The 25,464-nt window shown below is 45.8% G+C and overlaps 1 protein-coding gene across 6 annotated transcripts in view; it reads left to right on the top strand.

Annotated features, from left to right (window-relative positions):
- The window catches only part of RAD54L2 (RAD54 like 2), a 92,149-nt gene that overhangs the window by 51,602 nt on the left and 15,083 nt on the right, over positions 1-25,464 (top strand). For 5 of the 6 annotated variants that reach the window (XM_030568315.1, XM_030568314.1, XM_030568317.1 and 2 more), the window contains 13 exons: positions 1,351-1,434; positions 9,497-9,695; positions 11,239-11,378; positions 13,775-13,909; positions 14,271-14,506; positions 15,507-15,689; positions 16,005-16,138; positions 17,432-17,628; positions 18,631-18,973; positions 19,883-20,060; positions 21,468-21,719; positions 24,417-24,535; positions 24,855-24,973. In XM_030568315.1, the coding sequence (XP_030424175.1) occupies positions 1,351-1,434; positions 9,497-9,695; positions 11,239-11,378; positions 13,775-13,909; positions 14,271-14,506; positions 15,507-15,689; positions 16,005-16,138; positions 17,432-17,628; positions 18,631-18,973; positions 19,883-20,060; positions 21,468-21,719; positions 24,417-24,535; positions 24,855-24,973 (2,319 nt within the window). The remainder of the gene's footprint in view (positions 1-1,350; positions 1,435-9,496; positions 9,696-11,238; positions 11,379-13,774; positions 13,910-14,270; positions 14,507-15,506; positions 15,690-16,004; positions 16,139-17,431; positions 17,629-18,630; positions 18,974-19,882; positions 20,061-21,467; positions 21,720-24,416; positions 24,536-24,854; positions 24,974-25,464) is intronic. The other variant, XM_030568318.1, reaches the window with a different exon arrangement.

The raw sequence follows: 25,464 nt of genomic DNA, 5'->3' as shown, positions 1-25,464 counted from the left end.
TTTATTTTGGTACCTAATTTTTGGCAGCCTAGTTTAAAAAATATATCCTGGGTTACTAGAATACTGGTTAACTGGGCTAACCAGAAGGTGAGGTTTCAGTGCCTTCCTACATACAGTTACTGAAGTAGCAGCTTGCTGAAAACTTCTCGGCTCTGGAAACTGAAACATTTCCTGGCTTTATAGCATCAGAGTCATGCAGACGTTTGTTTTGTTTAACTAAATTGGGTGTGGAGGAGGATGATTGCAAGGACAAATGTGAGTGAATCACAGATGGGTTGATACTAGATGATGGAGTACAGTTTCATGATTTTGGGGTGTATTGGCTAGTGCCTGAATTGTGTGTGTATGAGAGGGCGGTGGTTATAAAAGTCAATACATTCTAGATTTTATAATAAGGATGCTGGATAATAATACCCTGCATTTCTCTGGGTCCTTCCATCTGAGGATCACAAAGCACTATGTGAATATTTAATTGAGCTTTACAACATCCCTGTTGGGGTGACAGTACATCTGTGTCAAAGCTAGAAATAGAAAGCAGGTTCCCTAGCTCTCAGTCCTGGGCTCTAGCCATTAGACCATGGTTCTTGGCATAGGTTAGGAAGAGGATGTTATTTGAACAGTGGCATGCATTTCAAATTTTGTGTGTTGGGAGTAGTGTTGTCTAGCACCTAGACTAAGAAGGGGGCTGTTATGAGATGGATGTAGTTATGCATAGCTTGGTCTTGGCTGGAACAACTACCTGCTTTCCTCGTTCAGCTCCGGGTGTCGATGTTTGTAAGTGTGTTTCATACAAAAGCTTATATAAGTACTCTTTAGTGTTTATGTAACTTGGGTCTCTTTAGTATATGCAGCAGTGAGGCCTGGCCAGAACAAGAGCTTTTGGATATCTGGGATCTGGTTCTGCTTGCATAATCCCAGGGTTAGAAGATACATTGTCTGTCACCAAAGTTGGCCTTTTGATGTTCCAGTTTGCCTCTAAGCACTCTTGGCCCTTTTCATTCCTTCTTCATTTTTGTGTTGCTTCTTTCTGTCTCCTTTTTTTCCTGTTTGATTGGTTCTTCTTACTTGTGAATGATTCTTTTAGGCCTGGAAATAAGTTTTCTTGTGTAGCATACATCATCTGCAACTGATGCACTATGAAAAACTCAGAAAAAGAGAGGAAATCTTTAATTTTTCTTTAAACTTCCAGTGTTGTGGGTTCCTTCACACCCAGAAGGAATTTGGAGATCACTCTCCTCCTCTCCCTTCAAAATTTGTCCTTTTCTTACTTGCACCCCTATAACTGTGTCCTGAAGAGTCTTCAATGGTACCTTCTTCAGAGCCTGTTAACATGTTATCCCTCCGTTCCAGAGCCAGATGGGAGTCCTGTTATACAGAGTGCTCTGCCTTGTTCCCTCTCTCTGCAGGCCCCAAGGATGCTGCCTTTATACTACAGTGAGTGATCACTTCATAAATATCTAGAAAAATGAAAAATGTGTTACTAGAACTGCAAGTTAAGCTGTTTGTTATACTCCTACAAAATACTCTGCCTCTCGTTTTTGAGACTGGTACAAAAGAGAGACCTGGCGTTGTTAACTTCTAGATAAATCAGCAGTGCTAATGAGGACAACAGAGTTGATATGTGTGCTGTGTGACAGGCCAGAGGAAGCATCAGTCATCAGAAGGAAAGCTCCAGGGCTTGAGCATGTACAGACTGGAAGATTCACTTTTGTGCCTCAGAGTATAGCCATGATCGTGACTCATAGCAAGGTACAAGCTATAGCAGCCTACACTGTGTGCAAATCTGAGGAGGGAGAGTGAGTGGGAATTAGGTTATGTACCCTAATGAGGGTAAAGTATAGGCTATGCTAAGAGAGGCTGCTGTGCTTTCCAAGGGATCAGAGTTTAGGGTCCCTAAGCAGTAGTGACCGACTTCTTTGCCCAGCTGGGGTCAAGATGAAGCATTTCCTGCTGGGAGCAGTAGTCTCTGCAAGTTGCATCTCTGCAGCAAAGACTTTGCTATGCATTGCAGACTTCTGAGCTGCATTGGGCTACTTCTGCAGGGTGAGGGGATGCCTCACTTGGCTCTTTAGCAAACTTCTCCAGTGGAGTGACATTGAAAGTTGTTTTCTGCAGTCCTCTGTTCAGTCCCCACAAGGCGGGAATGGCAGAACAGGGAGGGCCAGGGGGCATGGCCCTCCAATTTTCTGAAAGTGGAGGGGCCTGTCTTGTCCACTTTTCACCATCAGCCTCACTCCTCCTCTTCCCCCCAGTCTCCAACCAGCTGGGGAGCTTGAGCAGCTGTGGGGAGCCGCAGACCCTCCATTTGCCCAGGGTGGAGGGGTGAGAACAGCCTCAGGCCCATGTCCCTGCCCCCTGGACCTCCCACCCAGGGCAAGTGAGGGTTCATGGTTCCCCACAGCTGCCCGGGTGGCTCTTACCATGGCTTCGAGGCCTGGACCCCCAGCCGGAGCTGGGTTGGGGTGAGAGCTGCACAGGCAGCTATGGGGACTAAGGGTCCATCCTCCTGCCCTGGGTGGGGGATATGGGGGGTGGGGACACAGGCTGGGGAGGGCAGGCTCCCTGGTTTCTGGCTTGGCCAGAGATGGGGCCTTGGGGGGAAGAAGGGGATGGGGCGGGCCACAGAGGGGGCAGCGGTCCCTCCCCCCCCAGGGCCAGGGCAACCCATTAGGCGACCTAGGCGGTCACCTAGGGCGCTAACATTTGGGGGGCAGCGACCGCAGCGGCCAGATCTTCGGCCACCCCAGTCGTCAGCGATATTTCGGGGGCGGGACCTTCTGCTGCCTAGGGCGGCAAAAAAGCTGGTGGCTGCTTCTGCTCCCCCCCCCACTTTTGGGAAGGCGCCGCTGCCCCTGCCATAAGGTAGGCTTGAGTGGGGAAAATAGGAAAGGGGAAGTAGAGTGACTAGAAAAGAGCTGAGTACCTGGAAAAGCAAAAAATGTAGGACAGAGAAGAGAATGTGAGTGAGAGAAAAGAGGAAGATAGCAAAAGCTAAGAATGAAATGTAGTGGATCACAGACCTAAGTGAAAGGGCTAACTGTGATGGATGCTGGTTATAGAGCTGGTTGTCCATACAGCATGATGATCTATTCAAGGGGAGGGGCGGGGAAGATTTCTTGTGTATTCCCCTTGGCCCTGCTAGCTTTTGGGGGACCGGGAAAGAGTGGTTGTATATGTGTGCTGGAGTGAGTGGGTGTGTCAGCTTACATAATGGTTACATAATTAGTTCTTTGTTAGGCTACTCTGGGTGGGAGGGGCCTAAAGCTGCTTTGTTGCTTGAAGGGCTGAGGCTGATTATTTTAAAACGAGAACAGAGTTGTTTTTTCTCTCTAATTAGCTGGCCTGATAGAAACTGCAGAGGTTTTCAAAGGCTCTGGACCCTGTGAGCTGGTGGGGACTGTTTTTCTTTTCCTTCCCTAAGAGGTGGATTAATTTGTCTGGGCACATATCACCAGGGATTATCACAGAATAATGGAAATACAAGGCTGGAAGAGACCTCTAGAAGTCATCAAGTCCCAGCCCCTTGTGCTGAGTGAGGCAAGACCAAGTAAACCTAGACCAGGGGTCGGCAACCTTTCAGAAGTGCTGTGCCGAGTCTTCATTTATTCACTTTAATTTAAGGTTTTGCATGCCAGTAATACATGTTAATGTTTTTAGAAGGTCTGTTTCTATAAGTCTATAATATATAAATAAACTATTGTTGTATGTCAAGTAAATAAGGTTTTTAAAATGTTGAAGAAGCTTCATTTAAAATTAAATTAAAATGCAGAGCCCCCCAAACCAGTGGCCAGGACCCGGGCAGTGTGAGTGCCACTGAAAATCAGCTTGTGTGCCGCCTTCGGCGCGTGTGCCATAGGTTGCCTACCCCTGACCTAGACCATCGCTCTCAGTTGTTTGTTCAGTCTATTCTCAAAAACCTCCAGTGATGGGGATTCTGCAGCCTCCCTTGGAAGCCCGTTCCAGTGCTTTATATCTTTATAATTATGAAGTTTTTCCTAGTGTCTAACCAAAATCTTCCCTCTTGCAGATTAACCCCATTACTGCCTGTCCTTCCTTCAGTGGACATGGAGAACAATTGATCACCATCTTCCTCATAATGCTGCTTAATGTATTTGAAGACTGTTATCAGGTCCCGCTCAGTTGTCTTTTGTCAAAACTAAACCTGCCCAGAAAAAGAATTAAATGGAATCCCTGCCCCACATTACCAACACCTAAAGTGGCCTTGAGGCCTACCTGCTAGTCTGGCAGTGGTTGCAGCATGGGCAATGGGTGAACCATGGGCTTGGGGAGGCTCGCTCCCGTCCTGGCCCTCCCTTCCGCCTCAGCCCCCCCGTCTGTCCCTCCCAAGCCCAGTGCCTCCCAGTACCCTCCAGCCCTGGGGCCCTGAGTCCTTCCAGCCTAAGAGCACCTGGCAGATAGCACAGACACCCCCAACCCCAAAGTGTCGGGCAGGTGGCACATGCCCCTCCCCCTTCCCCCAGCCCTGGAGCACTGGTTGGGGGAGCAGCATGTGGCCTCCCCCCCCTCCCCAGCCCTGGAGCACCCAGTGGGTGGCATGGAGACCCTCCTTCCCCCCAGCACTGGAGTGCTGGGAGATGCAGCCCCAGCACAGGGGGCTCTTCCAGTGCTAGGTGGCCCCGTTCCAGCCGCCCCTGCCCCACCCCAACAGGCTTCACTTCCTGGAAGAGAAGCAGCCTGCCTGGGCTGGGGCCAACTAGCAGCAGGAGGGGGCCTTATGGCGGAGTGTGAGTGAGGCCACATGAGGCTGTTTGAGGAGCCACAGCCTTGCCCAGCCTATTATACACACCACCCGTGGGTTGGAGAGGAAGCAGTTGACTCTTCACCATGGAGTCTGCAAATATCAAGTGTAGTCCATTCTCCTCTGTGCACTTACAGCTGCTGTGCAGGACAGAACTGTGCGCAGCGTATACTGTGCACCACAGATAGGCTTGGAAAGATTAGATTTTTATTGGTAAATATCGGTAAATGCTGGTGTCACTGTACACACACAAACCCATGAAAAATATATCCAGCAATAATTATAGAAATTTACTGATTGGGAAAGTAAGAAAAATGCTTCTTGAGAACTGATTAGAGTTTGATTTAAGGATATTTACTTTGTATATTTTGACATGTGATGTTGACAGTTTGTGTTTTAACAGTACAAAGCTTTAACTTTTTGAATATCAACATCTACTCGAATTAAACAATTGTCTGATTCCCCCCTATAGTTTTCCACAACTGAATATTTAAATACATGAAAATAAAAAATGCTTAAAACCTATAATTTTGCACAACTGCCTAACCATAGAGAATATGAACCTGCTCCTAGTAGTTGTGCTGCGCATTGTGGGATATTTGCAACAATCCCCATGACTTTCAACAGTAGCTGCAGGGGCTGTGTATGGTTGTGGTACACTTTGGGCTCCTAATAGAAGATGCCTGCTGTGCATGCTGTACACCATTACAGCTTCCACCTGTTCATTTGCAGCAGTAAAAGTTGCAACAGTGCGATTTATGGTGCAGACAGAGCATCTATGGGCAGATCTACACATCTGAATTAGACCTAATTACAATGTGGCAGTACTCTGATTTTTAGAAAACCATTCTAATCTCTCGTGCAGATGCGGTGTGTCCAAGGCCAGGTACAGAACACTGTCACGATCCTATCTGCCTTACAAACTAGAACCAGGTTGTAACCAGGTCTCTTGACTTAATTGTTAGTGTAGAAGGCTCATTGTGCCTCCATCTACGCTAGCCTTTAGCTAAATGAGTAAACAGTTGGTGCCATAACTATTATTTATTTGTGTTAATACAAGTGATAGCACTTAGGATCCCCAGTCACGGATTGGGACCTGGTTGTGCCAGATGCTGTACAAACATGCAACAAAAAGATGTTCCTTGTCCAAAAGTGTTTATAGTCTAGTTGGTTCTAAATATGGTTTGTGTTGACACGCAGCACGTTGGATACACGGTTAGTAACCACAGAAGCTAAACCAGATTCATCCTTGCCAGCTCCCCGGGCTGGCACATGACTATTGTCCTGTATCCAGGTTGTAACTGTGTTTAGCGAAAACCCCCGAACTGTGCCAGTGCAGCCAGTTTGGCTGGTGGGCCTTCCTCCAGAACCCTGGGTGGGTAGGATTATCCAGTGTGCAGTGCTGCACATGTTGCTGGTGGCACTCTCTTGGCTGAGGCAGTATGGAATAACTGCCGAGACTTTCCCAGAGGGCACTGACGGTGTAAACATGGTTAGGCAGCTGTGGATGTTCAAACATGATTGACGAATTGTTACATTGTGAAAAAAGCTGCTTATTGAAGCTGTGTTAAATTAGCAGTTCAATCAAATGTGTAGTGGGAGCAGTGCTGCTGTGTAACATTTCTTCACTCCCTCTGTCACAAAGAGAAAAAGTGTTACTAGTGCAAGACTGATGGGAGATCAGTGTTTAGCACAAGATTTAAAGTGTGTCTACAGTAGGGAATTTAACAAAAAATAAACCCCACTGGTTCTAATGTCAGCTCAGGTGCACAGGTGTTAGAGCCACTGGGAGTTGTAGCCTAGACAAGATTCCAGTATCTTCTGGTGGTTTGTGTGTGTTGAGCCTACAGCTTTATTTAACATAGTGGTAAAAATGCACCCAGCCATGGGAACCTTGCTACACGATGGCTCCCACTGATTCTAATACCTCTTCAGCTGAACCGATGAGATTTTTTGATAAGTCCCTAATGTGGACAAGATGATATTGTCCAGTTGGGTATGTACCATGTGTGTTGTCATACTGCAGTCCTCATCTTAGGAATTGTATACACAGGGCAAACAACTGTGTTTAACTATTAAATGAAATATGGTTATGGTTGAGCAAGGTTCTAGCTTGAAGAGTTATATTTTGTTTGAACAGGGACAAACCATTTTATCAGAGTTGAATTTCATATTCTTGCTCAGGTAAGAGTGGGTTTTTTAAAAAAAATTCTGGGCACAGCTGTGCGTCACCTAATGTGTTAAATAGGTGACACACAGCTGGTTAAATATGGTTTGGCGCAAATATAGAAGAGAAGTAAATATGCGGAGAGACTGAATGACAGATAGGGAAACATGTTTTGGATACAGCCCTACCTTCCTCTGTGTAGATTCTGGCTTGAGTTTGCCCTGCAGTACCCTCTACTGGTATTCTGCTGGAGAATAGTCAGTGCAAAGGGAAGAACGAGTGCTGCATCAGTAATTGTCGGGGGCAGAAAGAGAGATGGTTCCCTCTCCAAAATGAACATGCCTTTATGTTTCCTCTCTAATTGTGTCCAGGTCTCAAGGGCTCAGAGTAGGATGGCAGCAGGGAAAACAATGGCTTTGTTTGGCCCTGGGAAAGTTACTGGTTTAATGACTCATCCTGTAGAATGTTGTCACGTTGCTGCTGTTGCTGTTTCCCTTTGCCCTATTTTATTCAATCTTTTGATCTAGTTATATAATTGTGAATCAAGACAAAGCAATGTTAGACCTGTGGGTAATGTGACCAAGCTGCATTTTTACTCGAATGGCAGAGCTCTTATCTGGGAAGCCCAGGAAACTGGATTCTTTTCTGAGCACCGATTTCTCCCTGTAAATGAATGTAATGCATGGTCTGTGAGCCTGTTTTGTTTAGGGAGGCATATTGTAGTATCAGGCTCTAAAGCTTTGTCTATGCTAGAAAACCCACCAGGTTCATAACACTGAGATCAGTTTGTCTATGTCTACATTTGCAGCAAAACAGTGTTCCCTGTTCAGCACAAGGTAAACTGTACCTATTGCTGGCACCTGTTGCTGATAACCATTCTTCTAGCGTAGACAAGGCTTAATGGTATGGATGTGCATAGAAAATGGCCCATTCTGTGGCTCAGGATGTGCTGTGTTCAGAAGTCCTGCACTAGTTCTGATTTAGATTGGGGGCAAATGCACTTAGTTCTGGGAGATGTCTAATGGAATCTCCGCTGGGCTGAGCTTGCAGTACTGTTCACTTTGCTCAGCTAGCAAAATACTGTTCTTGGGACTCCAGCTTTGAGGGGAAGAAATTGGTGGCAAGACTAATGTAATTTGTGTGTTAATGTGGCAGCCTCTAGTGGCACCTGTGTGCATGACATGTTACACTGTGGTACCCTGGTTGGTCCTGCTAGTGAAGGCAGGGGGCTGGACTAGATGACCTTCGGGGTCTCTTTCAGTTCTATGAGATAGGTGTATCTCCATATATAACCTTCGTTACCGTAGCCATCTCTCCTTCTGCATAGAATCATAGAATATCAGAGTTGGAAGGGATCTCGAAAGGTCATCTAGTCCAACTCCCTGCTCAAAGCAGGACCAATCCCGGACAGATTTTTACTCCAGATCCCTAAATGGCCCCCTCAAGGATTGAACTCACAACCCTGGGTTTAGCAGGCCAATGTTCTCCTTTCAGAGGGGACTCCACTAGTTTCCAGAGATGCTGGTATCACTGACATATTGTATGTTTTCCTCTTTCTTGTCACAGACTTCCACCTTCCCCACTCCCCACCGGCAGACCCTTTTCCAGTCACTGTAGTTCTCTGATTTAACTCTTTGTATAGGAGGATCAGAGTTGATCCTGAGATGGGGTACGGGTTATCCCTCTGCTGTTAAAACTGGACAGCAGTTTTCATGGCATGCTGGACCATTTTCCTTTTACAAAGCTTGTGGGAACTTCCCTCCCAAGAGGAACTCATTGCCAGGGGATGCTGTGAAGGCCAAACGTATAACGGGGTTCAAAAAAGAGTTAGATAAGTTAATGGAGGATATGTCCATCAATTGCTATAAGCCAAGTTGGTCAGGGATGCAGTCTCTATGCTCTGCGTGTCCCTAAATCTCTGCCTGATGCTGGGGCTGGACAACAGGATGAATCACTCGATAATTGCCCTGTTCTGTTCATTCCCTCTGAAGCGTCTGGCCACTGTCAGAAGACAGGATACTAGGTTGTATGGACCATGGGTCTAACCTGTTATGGCCATTCTTATGCTCTTACAGCCCTTAGGAGCATGCATCTAACGCACATTGACTTTTAGCGGCATCTAGACTTGTAGGTTGCCCAAATGCAGTATATATGGGTATGGGGTATTTTTTGCTCCCTCTCCTAATCAATACTAGTTCTGGCTGCTAGAAGGAAGTGGAGTCTCAGGCCAGAAAACTTTGTGCCTGAGTTAGAATCTGTTCACTTTGTTTTCATGTTAGGGCCCTAGAGGTTTTCTTTCTCTCTGGCTTTGTTTTTAGTGGTGCAGCCTTCTCTGTTACAGGAGACAGACACTGGCCTGAAAACTTTAACACTGTGTTCAGTAGCATCTTCAGGGCAGAAAGGTCAGTTCACAGTTTTGGCCTTCGAAGAAACATACAACCAAATGAACCAGAAGAGGGATGAGTGAGTCCAGTTGGTCTCTGAGCTCGGTGTGGGGTTAACAGGTGTGTAAAAACTGCCTGACAGAGTGGGATGGTTGTTTACAATTTGTTCTTGCCCTGTCTTTTCAGACCAGCCCCGGGAAGATGTGTTCAGCAATGATCATGTTCAGCATGGGGACGATGGGGAATGGCAACGCTCTACTTCAACTACCTCATCTCAGAGTGAGCGGACGGAGCGACTTTTGCAGAACCAGCACAAGAGCCTAGCCTCTGAGGACACCAAAAAGAAGAGGGCTCAGAAACCTTCTCACATGAGGAGGAACATAAGGTGGGCAGCAATAGAATTGGGAAGGGCAGAGGGTCCCACAGTCTTAATGGGAGAAAGTGGAGTCTATTCGATTGAATTTGTATTGCTTCTAGGACTTTGCCACCAGCTTCGGTAGCAAACAAGACAGTCTCTTAAAACCAAAGCATTTTACTTGTGGCGGGATGCAAGTAAACTGTTTGAGATCTCAGAAGATTAACATGTTCAGCTCCACAGCAGCAAATATATGAAATTAGCAAAATAACTCGCATATTGGTTTTAAAACCAAATACATGAAAATCAATCCCACCATTACATTCTAATCAATGCCTGAGTTCAGGGTGTCTCTCTCCTCTGCTAGAGCTGATGATATTGTAAGTAGCCTAAAATGAATCCTTTTCCTGCACTTACTTTAGGTGTTTATTTGCAAGAAAGCTCCGAGCACAGCCAGTGACTAAGAAGTTGAAAATCAGTGTCTCCTTCATTTTACATTGTAGTAACTGAGATTTTTTTAGATCCCCTCCTATATTCTGTGGCAGGATGTAGGGCTGTAAGAAGTTTGCAATAACATTTATTTATGGGGAACTAGATGTCTCAGAGCAGTCATAATGGAATGTGGAGCCTTACACCAGCTGATGGCGGTTTGATGCCCCTTGTGTGAAAAGAATTAGTTGTCTTGATCTGGTTCACATGGCAATTAGTAGTAATTAGCCCTCTTGTTGGCAGCCTCAACCCAAGGAACAATAGTTTAGTGGGCCCTGGATACTAAGATACCTCCTTACTCATAGAGGAGGAGGTGCCTACATTTGAGGGCTAGAGTGAATTGGCAGGGCAGGGTGGGGAAGTCTTGGACTGCCACTGATCAGACTGTACCTATATTCTGGATAGAGGAATTCAGTCTTCAGAGCTGCAAAGCTCACACCTTTCACATTAATCTGAAAGGGAAAAAATGGAACTTTCCAAAACTCATGGGATTACCTATAAAGTGGTGTATTTAAGTTAACCCCTAAGCATATTTGGAATGCATGTGGGGTCACGGTTCCTGGAAAGAACCAGGAGAATAAAAAAGTGGCTTGAAAGTACTTATTTCCTCTCTTGCTGTTGAAGGCTTTTAGACACGTGCTTTGTCTCCTAACAAATTTCCCTGATGATGTGCCATTGCTGCTGTACGTGGCCTCTAATACCATAGAAATAAATAACATACATATCCTCTGCTGTTTACAGAAAGATCCTTTCAAGTTTACTGCTACGAGGCATCTCAGCATAGACACACACTTGTCCGTGCACCTTTTCCATCTATCTAGCATTTTGCTCCTGTCAAACATGAGCCCTTTCCTCATACAACAGTAGCAGTTACAGGCAGCTGAAAAAGCGAGCAGCCTTCCCTAAAATTGTAGTTGTCATGCTATGGCTTTTGGCTATGATGTCCTTTGTCTGCGTAGCTTACGTTCTTTCTGGAGCTTGTCATTCCTCTCGTGGGTCAGCTGTGAAACCATCCAAGTTATTTAGGATAGACTGTTTCTGGGTGTAATGAAATAACATTTTCTGTGTTTGCCCCTGTGCTCAGAAAGCTGTTGCGGGAGGATCAGCTTGAGGCTGTGACAAAAGCAGCCCAGCTGGAAGAGTTGGAGAGAAGGAAACGGCTGGAGCAGCAGCGAAAGGATTATCCAGCAGCTATCCCCACTGTACCGCTAGAGTTCCTTCCAGGTAAGCAGAGGGGGGTGTTCACTAAAGCAAGTTTTAAGGGTAGCAGCTGAAGAGGAGCAGAAAGTGGTGCTCTCCCTAGCCCAGGAGTGGGCAAACTATGGGCATCCGGCCCATCAGACCTTTTAATCCAGCCCTTAAGCTCCCGCTGGGGAGCAGGGTTGGGGGCTTGCCCCACTCCTGCACTCCAAACAGGGAGCAAGGTCGGGGGGTTTTCCCCACTCCGCGCGTGCTGTGGCTCCACGCAGCTTCCAGGAAGCATTGGCATGTCTCCCTCTGGCTCCTGTGCATAGGGGCAGCCAGGGGGCTCCGCACACCACCCCCACCTCAGCTGCTGGCTCAGTAGTGCCCATTGGCCAGAAACCGTGTCCAATGGGAGCTGCAGGGGTGGCGTGTGCAGACGGGGCAGCTCGCAGAGCCACCTGGCCGCACCTCCATGTAGGAGCTGGAAGGGGGACATGCCGCTTCTTCCGGGAGCTGTGAGAGGTAAGCCTACACCCCTGACCTCTTCCCACACCCCAGCCCCCTGTCCCAGCTGTGATCCCCCTCCTGCACTCCAAACCCCTCAGCCCCAGCCTGGAGTCCCCTCCCCAACCCCCAGACCCCTCCCCAACCCATCCTGAACCCCTTATTTCTGGCCCCACCCTGGAACCCGCACCCCCAGTCCAGAGCCCGTACCTCCTCCAACACCCCAACCCCTTACCTCAGCCTGGAGCCCCTTCCCATACGCTGAACCCCTCTGCTCCACCCCCAGCCCGGAGCCCCCTCCCTCACCTGAACTCCTCATTTCTGGCCGCACTCCCAGCTGGAGCCCTCACCTTCTCCCACACCCCAACCCCCAGTTTTGTGAACATTCATGGCCCGGCATACAATTTCCGTACCCAGATGTGGCCCTTACGCCAAAAAGTTTGCCCACCCCTGCCCTTGTCCCACACTCAAACCAAACATCACTCTGAGTAGTTGGTGCAAATGCTCACACTTGTTTCTTTCATGTTTTGACCAGCAGTGAAATACTGGACAATGTAGACATTTAAATTAGAACAGCTAGGCTTCAGAATCAACACTCATTGAAATGAATGAGGCAGTTCACACCTCTCAGAGCTATTTTTTCCAGGCTATCTGCAGACCCATGAAGACAACATTGTATTAGTTACACTCTCTTCGCATTTTAAAAATGTTTTTCACAAACATAAAGACTTAAGTAACCACAAGAGTGCTGGGAAAAGATGACCACAGCTGGCCCCATTTAGCCCTAAGCACTTGTGCTTTCTCTACAGGATGTAGTGCAAAGTAAGGAAAAGGGAACTTTATTTCCCTTGTTGTATGGCACTGGATGGTTAAAAGATGGCCCTGTTTTTCTCAGCTTTTGGAACAAAATGGGCTTTGGAGTCTCAGGGCTTGGCTACACTTGTGAGTTACAGCACAATAAAGGAGCCCCGGGCGCACTAGCTCACTCTCCGTCCACACTGGCAAGGCATGTAGAGTGCTCTGACTCTGCAGCTACAGCGCTGCCGGTACTCCACTTCAGCGAGAGGAATAACGTTTGCTGTGCCTTGGCTACAACGCACAGGCATCGTGTGAACAAGGTGTTGGGTTATTGCGCTCTGATCGTCCTCTGGGAAACATCCCGTAATCTCCTTAAGTCAAGTGGCCACTCTTGTCATTGTTTTGAACTCCTGTAGGAATGCGGAAATGTCCTTTCAAAGCTCCGTTTATAGCAAGCCATTAATGTGGAATGCTGCGAGTGAGAGAGAGAGAGAGGCGGGGGGTGTGGAGGGGGAGGTCTGCTGCTGTCTGAACTTACAAGACAGCATGCTGACATGCTCTCAGCCGCCCAAAACCCCACTCTCTTTCCCCCCTTATACATATAACATACTCCCTGTTGCACTCCATCCCACCCCCCCCATTTGAAAAGCATGTTGCAGTCACTTGCATGCTGGGATAGCTGCCCATAATGCACTGCTCCCAGTGCCGCTGCAAGTGCCACAAATGTGGCCACGCCAGTGTGCAAGCAGCTGTCAGTGTGGACAGACTGCAGCGCTTTCCCTACTGCACTCTCCAAAGGCGGGTTTAACTCACTGCACTCTATATCTGCAAGTGTAGCCATGCCCTCAGTGAGGAATATACTCCACATGTGGCTTATAATAGGGAGCTACCCAGCAATGGGAATCTTGTTTAGAGAGAAGCATTGAGCACATTGAGGTGGGGGAAAGGAGACGAAATGACCCGCTAAGCTGAGACATAGCAATAGGTTAAACAGCAAGAGTTGATTATGGAAAATCCCAGGACTGATTGACTGGAGCAAGTGTAGAAGGGAATGTTGACTTAACTCTGAACAGTTTTGTATCTTTCCTAATTATTATTAGTATTGCTAACTATTGTTTACTATTTTTGTGTAGAAGAAATAGTTTTAAGAACAGCGGAGGCCACTCAGCTTCCACCTCAGGTGTTAGCTGAGGAAGTGATCTGCTTGGATAGCACCAGCAGTGGCAGTGAAGATGACACGAAAGGCATACTACATAGCATTAAAGATGGTAAGGCTCACAACCAATCCATCACACATCCATGTATCTCCCAGATGGTCCCATTTACCCAGTTGCATCCAGCCAGTTCTCCCACAAAGCTATCTATCTTCAGATTTTATGTATCTAAAGGTTTTTTTATGACTGTAGTGCTGATTCTGGTAGTCCCACTCCCAAATTGCCCTTAATTAACCTTTCCAAAATGAGCCGAATCACCTTGGGCCAAGCACTGGCTATACCCTGTATTTGAGTATTCAGCTTGCATTTGAAATTGGTATTTTTGAGTCCTTTGCTGAAAATTAACAGAATTTGATTCCTGTCTACAAGTCCAGTGAAAAGTTAATGCCCCCTCCCCACTCTGGCTCTTTCACAGAAGTGATCGAATTGAGTTCAGGAGAGGATGAGGCCCTCCAGATTGTGGACAGCAGCGACTCTGCCAACGAGGGAGAAGATGGGGATGGTACTGAAGAGAGCAGTGGCTCTCATGTGAATGACGCCTTAAATCAGTCGGATTCTCTGGGGCAGGTCATTGTCAACATCAACCATCCACCCAATGAAGAGGACATTTTCCTGGCTCCGCAGCTTGCACGGGCAGTAAAGCCTCACCAGGTACAGGAAGTCGAGGCCCAGAACACACAGGGACTTCAGCAAAACCTCCTTCTTATCCCAGGAGCTGAAATCATGCTGTTGATGTCATGTGGGTTGATGGTTGGCCATAGTTATGTTCTTGGCAGAGCTGCAGCCCTGAAGCTTGTGGCCAGGATTTGTGGCTGTGCCCAGTGCAGACAGTTAAACGATGGAGAGATATTAAAGGAGATCCTGAGCCCCATATTTCTTTGACTATTGTTATCTGATAAGCAGGCTTTTCACATCTTAGACCTAGAGCCTGTGCTATTACGTTGTCAAAATATGTAGAAATACGAATATTTTCATGTTTATAACTTCATTGTTTGTAAATCAAATTCCTTCAAGTGTCAAATGCAAAGTATTTAGGCTTATTAGAATAGAGCAGGGGTCAGCAACCTCTGGCACGCGGCTTGCCAGTGGGGGAGGTGGGAAGCTGCGGCCAGCACATCCCTCGCCCATGCCGCTTCCTGCCGCCCCCATTGGCCTGGGACGGCAAACCATGGCCAGTGGGAGCCGCGGTCGGCCGAATCTCCTGACGCGGCAGGCAAACAAACTGGCCCAGCCCGCCAGGGTGCTTACCCTGGCGAACCGTGTGCCAGCGGTTGCCAAGCCCTGGAGTAGAGTGATGCTCGGAAAAGTTTCAAAACCAGCTATTATGACATTGTATTAATAGAGATTTTCCCCCTCTACCTCATGCTTGGATGAGCATTATTTTATCAAATTATTTAAGAACAAAAAAACAACCCAAAGACTGTAGGCTCTGCACAAACATTAGAATGATCAGGATCATCTTTAAAGAAAATTTTTTATAAGGAATTCTATTGAGTCCTTGTATCTGAAAATACTGCAATGAATCTCTAATTTCCCCTTGTATTTATATTCCATATAAACTCATACAGTGTATATGTCAATCTGTAGCTACATCTCCATTTTGTTGTTTTCCATCACTTATTTGGCAACTCTTCCATTATTTTCTCTATAGATTGGTGGGATCCGGTTCCTGTATGATAATCTGGTGGAATCCCTGGAGAGATTTAAAAGCAGCAGTGGGTTTGGGTGTATCTTGGCCCATAGCATGGGGCTGGGCAAGACCATCCAGGTCATCTCTTTCTTGGATGTACTTTTCCGGCACACGGAGGCAAAGACTGTCCTTGCCATTGTACCTGTAAGTAGCCTGTGTGAAGCAGTCTCAGGTCCACCAATTTGGACTTGTTTTTTTTAATTGTTGTGGGGAGAGGATGGATTGGTCCCTCATACTTTAGATAGAGCCCTTGGGTACCCTCACTCCCATTTTCACTGCTTTCATTCCTTCCATCCTTGAGATTTTGTATCATGGTCCATTCTTTCTAGCTGAGGACAGTTGGATGTGATTCCCAGGTCCCAGTTAGCTTTGAATTCTAAGTGCTTGCTAGGTGACGGAATTTTGTAGTCTGAGGACTACTTCCTCAGTCCTTTTGGGTGCATTTTTTTTCCTCCCCAGGTAAACACTCTCCAGAACTGGCTGGCAGAATTCAACATGTGGCTCCCTGCACCTGAAGCCCTCCCTGCTGACTATAACCCAAAAGAAATTCAGCCACGCTTCTTCAAAGTCCATATCCTGAATGATGAACACAAGTAGGTGCCATGAATGTCCCTCCTGAGCAATTAATCTGCTTCTCATGGAGTTGTATTATCAATGTCTCTGTAGCACTGCTGCAGTTTGTTCATTTGATTTGATTCCATGCTCTGTCCTTTTAGTTTCTCTCCCACTGTACGTCTGCAGTATATATACTTCATGAGGATTTCAGTACATCAAAAAGGTGCATCTTTTAATGAGGGGTTGGATTTCTCTCATTCCTTATTTATACTCTCCTCCATCATGGTTGTCAACTCAGCTCCACATTTCCCCTCATGCATTGCAATGAAAAAATTCAAATGCCCGACCTTGTGCTATGTATGGATTGGCCAGTAGGGAGTTCATTGTTTTGTCTGTGGTGGGTACTTTCCTTCACCCTCTTGGCCCATATGCATGATTGCTATTGAATCTTCTGTTTGGCTTTTTTGGGAATTTTCACTTTCCTCTCTGATTCCTTCTTGCAGACATTTTAACTTTTACTCAGTTTTGCTATGCCTGAGGGCTTCTAAACGAGTTAGCATTCCTGCACAGAAGGGAGAGATCATGTAAGGCAGAGTATTGTCCTTTTCATTTTATACAGTATGTATTTTTGGCTGCTGCAGCTCTGCTTGACTCTTAGTCATTTTGTCTCATGCAATCTGGTGAGATTTATATTAATCTCAGGGCACCTGGTATTTACACACACTTGGCCGCAGAGGTCCTCACCTCACGAGAGGAATATACTTCCTATTCAATTGATATTATTTTGAGCCTCTTATGTGCATCTCATATTGGATTGGGGATTACCGTGCTCTGGTGTATGGAAAAGGTGGAGTGGACAGCCTCGTATCTGAGCCTGTCCTTAATATTGGTGGGAGGGAGAGGAAATAATTCAGCTAACTGTCAGATTGCTGGATAGGTGTGTGATAAGTAGTGTAGAGTAAGACAGCCACATACATCAGCACCTCATGCAAATATGTGCTTTGAAGAGGTCTCTTTCCTAATACTTCCCATAAGAGGATTCCATTGCTCTGTGAAATCTGATTTAGGTTCATATACAGCAAACTTCTTCATGCAGCCATTAACATCCTATAATGGTTCACCTTTCTCTGCCATGTTACCCTCAGTGTGCTGGAAGTTTCTACCAGATATTCATGTAAAAGGGTTCATCGCACTTGTCTGCTGATTTGGTCTGATGCCAGCGTATGTTTTAAGTTGTTTGAAAAGGTCCTTTCCCTTAGCAGGCATCCGTTTTAGCAAGTTTAGATGTATCCAAGGAAGAGGTCTCATTTTTTGTACGTTTGTTTTTCTAGAACGACGGCTGCCCGTGCAAAGGTGGTGACTGACTGGGTGACAGATGGCGGGGTGCTGCTGATGGGCTATGAGATGTACCGTCTCCTCTCACTGAAGAAGTCCTTTGCCACTGGCAGGAAGAAGAAAACAAAGAAACAAACTGGCCCAGTCATTATCGACTTAGATGAGGAGGACCGGCAGCAGGAGCTTCTGAAAGGTGGGAGGCGAGTCTTGCTGGGAAATAACCTCCTGTCTACAGAACTGCAGCTGGGAGATTCTACTAATGCCAGCTGGCTCCATAAGCAAATGGTCACTTGGCAGCAGAAAATAGTTAGTTTATTGTACATAGGCACCAACATCAGAGGTGGTTGTCTTTAACACAGTCACTATATTTGCTGACAGCTTATTCCTGTGTAGGTTCTAAATGAATTCAGTGCTAGCAAAAGATGCAGGAGCGACTTAGCTAGAAACTGAAGTCCCCCAGTTTTTATGCAGAGCAGGTGCAGAATAGGTAGCTGCCTATCAGCATCACTGATCTGAACCAGCCCTATTCTCTAAGGATCATTCTTGGAATTAGAAAGGTGTTCATACCCATTCAATCCTTGATTTCTCTGCTGAGGCTGCAAATAAAGGAGCCAATGAGTACTTTTTTGCTAGTGAAAGATGTGTACAAGAAGGACCACTAGGAACTAGACTGAAACTCCCAACTTCCTTCACCTAGGCTACTGAATAAACACGAGGTGACAGTGACTTGGGTCACTACCAGCCTAGGCAGGATAGGAGCTGGTGGCCCTGTAGCCCTTTCCCAATTCCTAGAGCCATCCTGGCACTCTGCCAAAAATTAATTTCAGCGAGCCAAGGTGGGTGAACTAATATATTTTATTGGACCAGCTTCTGTTGGTGAGAGAGACACGCTTTTGAGCTTACACAGAGCTCTTCCTCAGTCTCAGACCCGCTCTCTAATATCCTTCAGGTCAGAAGAAGAGATCTGTGTAAACTTGCAAGGTTGTCTCTCTCATCAACAGGAGCTGGGCTAATGAAAGGTATTACCTCACCCACCTTGTCTCTCTCATATCCTGGGACCACCACAGCTGCAATAACACTACAAACTACTAGTATTATTTTTCAACTTTCATAATTACTCATTTTTCCTTCTGTAGAGCTACATGAAGCAGGAACATCAGCTGACCAAGTAACTCCCAATGTTCCTTTCCCTCAGGGATCGAGAAGGCTTTATCCCGCCCTGGCCCAGATGTAGTTATCTGTGATGAGGGACACCGGATAAAGAACTGCCATGCCAGCACATCCCAGGCCCTGAAGAACATCCGCTCCAGGCGGCGGGTGGTACTGACGGGCTACCCGCTCCAGAACAACCTGATTGAGTACTGGTGCATGGTAGACTTTGTCCGTCCTGACTTCTTGGGTACCCGGCAGGAGTTCAGCAACATGTTTGAGCGCCCCATCCTGAACGGGCAGTGTATTGACAGTACGCCGCAGGATGTCCGTCTCATGAGGTACCGCAGTCATGTCCTGCATAGTCTGCTGGAGGGGTTTGTGCAGAGGTGAGTCCACATCAAGTGTTCAGTAATGTAGTCTGTGCAGTCAGCTCCTTGATCATAGTTTAGCCACATTGATTGAGAAGTGTATTCATTACAGCAAATTCCTGTTGTCTTCCCGAGCTTGATTTTTACCCTGGATTCCCTGTTGTCCTTTAAGGAGATTGTAGACATACAGGAGAAATCTTAGAGAGGACCCCAAAGTTAGCACCTGCATGTTTCTCTCAAAAGCACTTCATCTGGTTTAGCCTGTCCGTTAAGAAGTGATCTTTGGGGGCTTCTCCCTGACTTAGTGGCAGGTGTAAAGTTGCCAGTACTGTCCTGTGGGACTGGTAGAGGGCAGCACAGTGCTCCCTAATTTCCTTTAGAAGTATTAGTAGGAGATTGGTAGATGCATTTCTGTATCATCTTCCATCCAAGGATCTGAAAGCATTTTACAAACTGCAAACAGTGTAAGCATCACAGTACTCTTACGGGGGAGAGAAGAAAGGGGACTAGAAATCCTCCCCATTTTACAGATGAGGACTCAGAGGCACAGAAGGAGTAAGTGACGTGGCCTGAGCAAGCCATTGGCAAAGACAGAAATAGACACCAGGTCTCTTAATTTTCAGTGCAGCGTTTCGGCCACAAGCTCATTCTTCCTGATTTAGCACCAGGGTTAGCAAGACCTTTATCCCCTTTCTTAACACTATCCTGGGGTATTATAATGCTTGCTGTTTTAGTAATAGAACTTACTGTACTTTTTATTTGGCTTCAATTGTAATGTCTTCTGAGTGTCCTACATTAGAAACATTCACAACTAGAGTTCCTTCTCTTTGCTGTCGTCAGAAATCTTACCCCGAAGGCAGCCCCTGAGATGCTAGCCCTGAACATTCTTGCTCTCTTCTGATCTTCCTTTCTTGATTGCTTCTGCAGGAGAGGCCATAACGTACTAAAAGCTCAGCTTCCCTATAAAGAAGAACATGTCATCCTGGTACGTCTGTCAAAAATCCAACGGGCTCTCTACACAGAATTCATGAACCGGTTCCGGGATGCAGGCAACAGTGGCTGGCTGGGATTGAACCCACTCAAGGCCTTCTGTGTCTGTTGTAAGGTGGGTATAGGCAAGAGAGTAGCTTCTCCTGCAGTATACAGGGAAAGGGTAGGAGTCTGTCAAAATATTGGCAAGAAGAGTGATGTAGATTAACAAGTGTGTTGTAAACAAGACACGAGAAGTCATTCTTCCGCTTTACTCTGCACTGGTTAGGCCTCAACTGGAGTATTGTGTCCAGTTCTGGGCACTGCATTTCAAGAAAGATGTGGAGAAATTGGAGAAGGCCCAGAGAAGAGCAACAAGAATGATTAAAGGTCTTGAGAACATGACCTATGAAGGAAGGCTGAAGGAGCTGGGTTTGTTTAGTTTGGAGAAGAGAAGACTGAGAGGGGACATGATAGCAGTTTTCAGGAATCTAAAAGGGTGTCATCAGGAGGAGGGAGAAAACTTGTTCACCTTAGCCTCTAATGATAGAACAAGAAGCAATGGGCTTAAACTGCAGCAAGGGAGATTTAGGTTGGACTTTAGGAAAAAGTTCCTAACTGTCAGGGTAGTTAAACACTAGAATAAATTGCCTAGGGAGGTGTGGAATCTCCATCTCTGGAGATATTTAAGAGTAGGTTAGATAAATGTCTGTCAGGGATGGTCTAGACAGTATTTGGTCCTGCCATGAGGGCAGGGGACTGGACTCGATGACCTCTCGAGGTCCCTTCCAGTCCTAGAGTCTATGAATCTAGATATAATACAAGTGCAGTATCTGGGTGCATCTTAAGCAGTAGTGTGCAAGTTCCTGTGCATGATGTAATATAGTCTCCTGATAGTATCATTATTCCCATGTTAAAAATGGGGAACGGAGTCACAGAGCGTTTAATTGACCTGCCCAAATTCATGCAAAAAGTCTGTGGCAGAGCCAGGAACTGAACCCAGGTGATCCAAGTCCCAGCCTTTAATATCAGGATAATCCTTCATTTCCCAGAGTGCAAACAACATGCTGCACACTTTGTGTTTGCATATGCGTGTGTGTGCCTTGTGCATGTTCATTCATCAGTCACCAAACTGAGGCGCGTTAAGATAATTAAACTTGGTAACATGTCTTGGTTGAAACAGCATGTACCTGTGCTGTGACAAAATTGCACTTTCCTTTTTACTTGTTGACTGGAATCTGCCTAGCTTCTATAGCAGGCAAAGTTTCAGTCCATGCTAGTTAACTACAGAGGACTTCATACTACACAGGCAGAGTCCCTGGCATTAAATTATTCTAAAGTGGTGAGACCTGCTTAATTTGTGGCACTTTACAAACTCCCTTTCAGCTGAATTTGGAGGGGAATAATTAGATTAACAAATTGTCTGTGCATTCCTGCAGGGGAATTAGCATTTGATTGCATGTGAGGTGCTGTAAATCCACAAGCACCTTGATTGGGTTTGTGCTAGTGCAGTGTTACTTTTTACCTTTTCTTCATCTCTCAGATCTGGAATCACCCAGATGTGCTGTATGAGGCACTGCAAAAAGAGAATCTGGCAAATGAGCAGGACCTGGATGTGGATGACCTTGGCACAGCTGGAACTAATTCTCGCTGTCAGCCACAGGGAATAAAAGTCAAAACAGAGACTAATGCTTTGGCATCACCAGTTGGAGAAGCTACCAACAGCAAGTTCCTTCAGGGCATTGGCTTCAACCCCTTTCAGGAGAGAGCAAATCAAGTAGTTACTTACGAGTGGGTGAGTACCAATCTCAGAGCTAGGAGTCTCATGGCTTTTTTTCAATAAACATGAGCTGAATGCTTAATTGGTCAAAGGCCCATGACCCTTTTGTGCTGATTATAAATTGGAGAAAAGCAGTGGAAAAAACCCTTGCTTTTAGTTCTGGGACTTTCTCACCTGTCACAACGTGCTTTTGGAGGTTAGGATTATAATTCAAAATGATCTGTACAAACTAGTGAAGTGATCTGAAGTAAGTAGGATGAAATTCAATAAGGACAAATGCAAAGTACTCCACTTAGGAAGGAAAAATCAGTTGCACACATACAAAATGAGAAATGACTGCTGAGGAAGGAGTAGTTTGGAAAGGGATCTGGGGGTCATAGTAGATCTCAAGCTAAACATGAGTCAACAATGTGACACTGTTGCAAAAAAAGCAAACATCATTCTGGGATGTATTTAGCAGGAGTGTTGTAAGCAAAACATGAGAAGTAATTCTTCAGCTCTACTCCACGTTGATTAGGCCTCAGCTGGAGTATTGTGTCCAGTTCTGGGCACCACATTTCAGGAAAGATATGGACAAATTGGAGAAAGTCCAGAAAAGAGCAACAAAAATGATTAAAAGTCTAGAAAATATGACCTATGAGGGAAGATTGAAAAAATTGGGTTTGTTTAGTCTGGAAAAGAGAAGACTGAGAGGGGACATAACAGTTTTCAAGTACATAAAAGGTTGTTACAAGGAGGAGGGAGAAAAATTATTATTCTTAACCTCTAAGGATAGGACAAGAAGCAATGGGCTTAAATTGCCACAAGGGAGGTTTAGGTTTGACATCAGGAAAAACTTCCTAACTGTCAGGGTGGTTAAGCACTGGAATAAATTGCCCAGGGAGGCTGTGGAATCTCCATCGTTTGAGATTCTGAAGAGCAGATTAGACAAACACCTGTCAGGGGTGGTCTAAATAATACTTAGTCCTGTCTTGAGTGCAGGGGACTGGACTAGATGATCTCTGCTATGAAGCTCTGTCTTGCTGTCTGTCTTGATTAGTGTGTATAAAAGGCTACTAATGGGAATTATGTGACCACTGTACAGCTGGCCCTGTGCTGTACATCTTGTTTTCATCAGACCTGGATGGTGCAGTGTCTGTGTTTTCTCACCAGCATAGCTGAGATCAGGACTTGGATGAGAGTGAGATGGCTGAAACTTAAGCAGAATAAGGCAGTGCTGATGCTAGTGGGCATCCTGAGGCTATGGCAGAAGTGATTCCTGTTCCTGTACTCAAAAGTTTTTGTCCACCTATTGCCCAAGAAATCTGCAGTTTGAAACTCCTGGATCCTCTGTGGCTTTGGGAGTCAGAAATGGCCAAAACCATCTCTTTCATCTGGACCTACCTGAATGCTTGTGGATCCAGACTGTGCCACAGTAATTTATTCCTCTGTCATTGTCAAGATTCTTCCCCCACTCTGAACTTTAGGGTACGGAAGTGGGGACCTGCATGGACACCTCTAAGTTTAATTACTAGCTTAGATCTGGTAACACTGCCACCATCCAGAAATTTCAGTGTCTGGAACACTTCCTGTCCCCCCAAAACCTTCCCCTCCCTGGGCGGTCTTGAGAGGCTTTTTCACCAAGTTCCTGGTGAACATCGATCCAACCCTTTGGATCTTAACACAAGGAGAATTTAACCATCCCTCCCTCCTTTCCCCCACCAATTCCTGATGAGTCCAGATCCAATTCCCTTGGATCTTAAAACAAGGAAAAATCAATCAGGTTCTTAAAAAGAAATCTTTTAATTAAAGAAAGAAAGGTAAAAATCATCTCTGTAAAATCAGGATGGAAAATACTTTACAGGGTAATCAGATTCATGTAGCCCAGAGGAACCCACTCTAGCCTTAGGTTCAAAGTTACAGCAAACAGAGGTAAAATCCTCCCAGCAAATAGGAATATTTACAAGTTGAGAAAACAAAAATAAGACTAACATGCCTTGCCTGGCTGTTACTTACAAGTTTGAAACATGAGAGACTGATTCAGAAAGATTTGGAGAGCCTGGATTGACATCTGGTCCCTCTTAGTCCCAAGAGCGAACAACCTCCAAAACGAAGAGCACAAACAAAGACTTCCCCCACCAAGTTTTGAAAGTATCTTGTCCCCTTATTGGTCCTCTGGTCAGGTGTCAGCCAGGTTTACTGAGCTTCTTAACCCTTTACAGGTAAAAAAGGCATTAACCCTTAACTATCTGTTTATGACAGTCACCTTGAGACAGAGTTCTTGTAACATGCTCCACAAGGGGCTACCTTTGAAGATCACTTGGAAGCTACAGCTGGCAGAATGTCTCAGCTAGATTCCGCTGGCTGTCTTCACCTTTTATATTAGTTCTCCAGGAATTGCATTGGTTTCCTGTTCACTTCCAGATGCAATTCAGGGAATTGACTTTGTAGACTGAAGTCCTTTAAGGGCACTTAGAGGCTGCTGTTTCCTGTGAATTGCCACAGCAGTTTTCACACTCAATCTAACAGTCCCCAGACTTAAATGACAGGGGTGATGGCCAGTTATTCTCAATATGGGGATGTGTGTGTTTGGAACTTGGGAGGGCTATGTGGAGATCTGGCTCTTTGTATAGGGTACATGAACCTGGAGCCTCTTATGGAAAGTATGTTTTATAGAACTAACCAGTGACTTGAGTACCTCCCCATGTAACTGAGTATCTTGTTTCTGGGTAGGCCAAGGACATTTTGTGTGATTACCAAACGGGAGTTTTGGAGAACTCGCCCAAGATGGTGTTACTGTTCCACCTGATTGAGGAAAGCGTGAAGCACGGAGACAAGATCTTGGTCTTCAGGTAAGAGGAAGTATGAATGGCTGCTCCTCTGAGCCCTGAGCTGTGCTGTATTTGGAGATTAGAAGTGGTAGAATGAGACTGATGATGTTTCTCCCATGACAGCTGCCCACTGCTGTGCAATGTTGTTTGGTCTTTTCCCATTGTTTGGTTTAATCTTTTTTGTTGTCCATTGATTTTGTAGTCTCTTCATCCGTATAGCTGTCAGTGGTAAGGGGGTGTCCTGTGGCACCCTCAGACTGCTAGCAGGGAAAAGATGGAGTTCTGTTGTTCTAGTTACACTATTAGAGGCTTTCTTGAGCAGAGACTTTGATTTTTGCAGCCAGAGTCTGTCCACGTTGTCTGTCATTGAGGAGTTCTTGGCCAAGAGACCAATGCCCAATCCTTCAGGCTCAGCTGTGCAAGGCGTTCATAACTGGGTCCGAAATCTCAACTATTACAGTGAGTACAAACTGTCCTTCCTTCCTTCACCTGGGACCCTATTTGATCCTCTGTGGCTGGGCTAACCTCTGATGTTGCAGCGATTTCCTCCGGTTTCTCTCCACACTTACCTGTGCTTTTCCGTGGGCGTGCAGATCTGTTTTTCTTTCTCAGCCATTTTCAGTTGATTTGTCTGAATTATCTTGGGTGCATGTTTTTAGTTTTGATGAAGAATAACTGATAATTTCACAGTTCCCCCTTTTCTTTTTAATGGCTCTCTGAATAGCTTAACTATCACTTCTTAAAACTTTAAAAAAAAATCTTCATTCTTCCCTTGCACCACTTGGACACTTTCTAATTCTAGAATCTTTACTGCTTGTTTTGGTGATTGTGAGTTTTCCCTCCTGTTCTAGTCTTTGTCCCCTTCAGTAGTTGACTCTTGTGCCAGGGCAACAGGAGTGTTTAGGGTAGCTGGATGGACATGGTGTCCCTGAGAGCTCCTGGCAAGCATG

The sequence above is a fragment of the Gopherus evgoodei genome, chromosome 7 (genome assembly GCF_007399415.2).
Source record: "Gopherus evgoodei ecotype Sinaloan lineage chromosome 7, rGopEvg1_v1.p, whole genome shotgun sequence".
NCBI classification, from domain to species: Eukaryota; Metazoa; Chordata; order Testudines; family Testudinidae; genus Gopherus; species Gopherus evgoodei.
The sequence above is the reverse complement of the archived record's forward strand: the minus strand, read 5'-3'. Positions and strand labels throughout refer to the sequence as shown.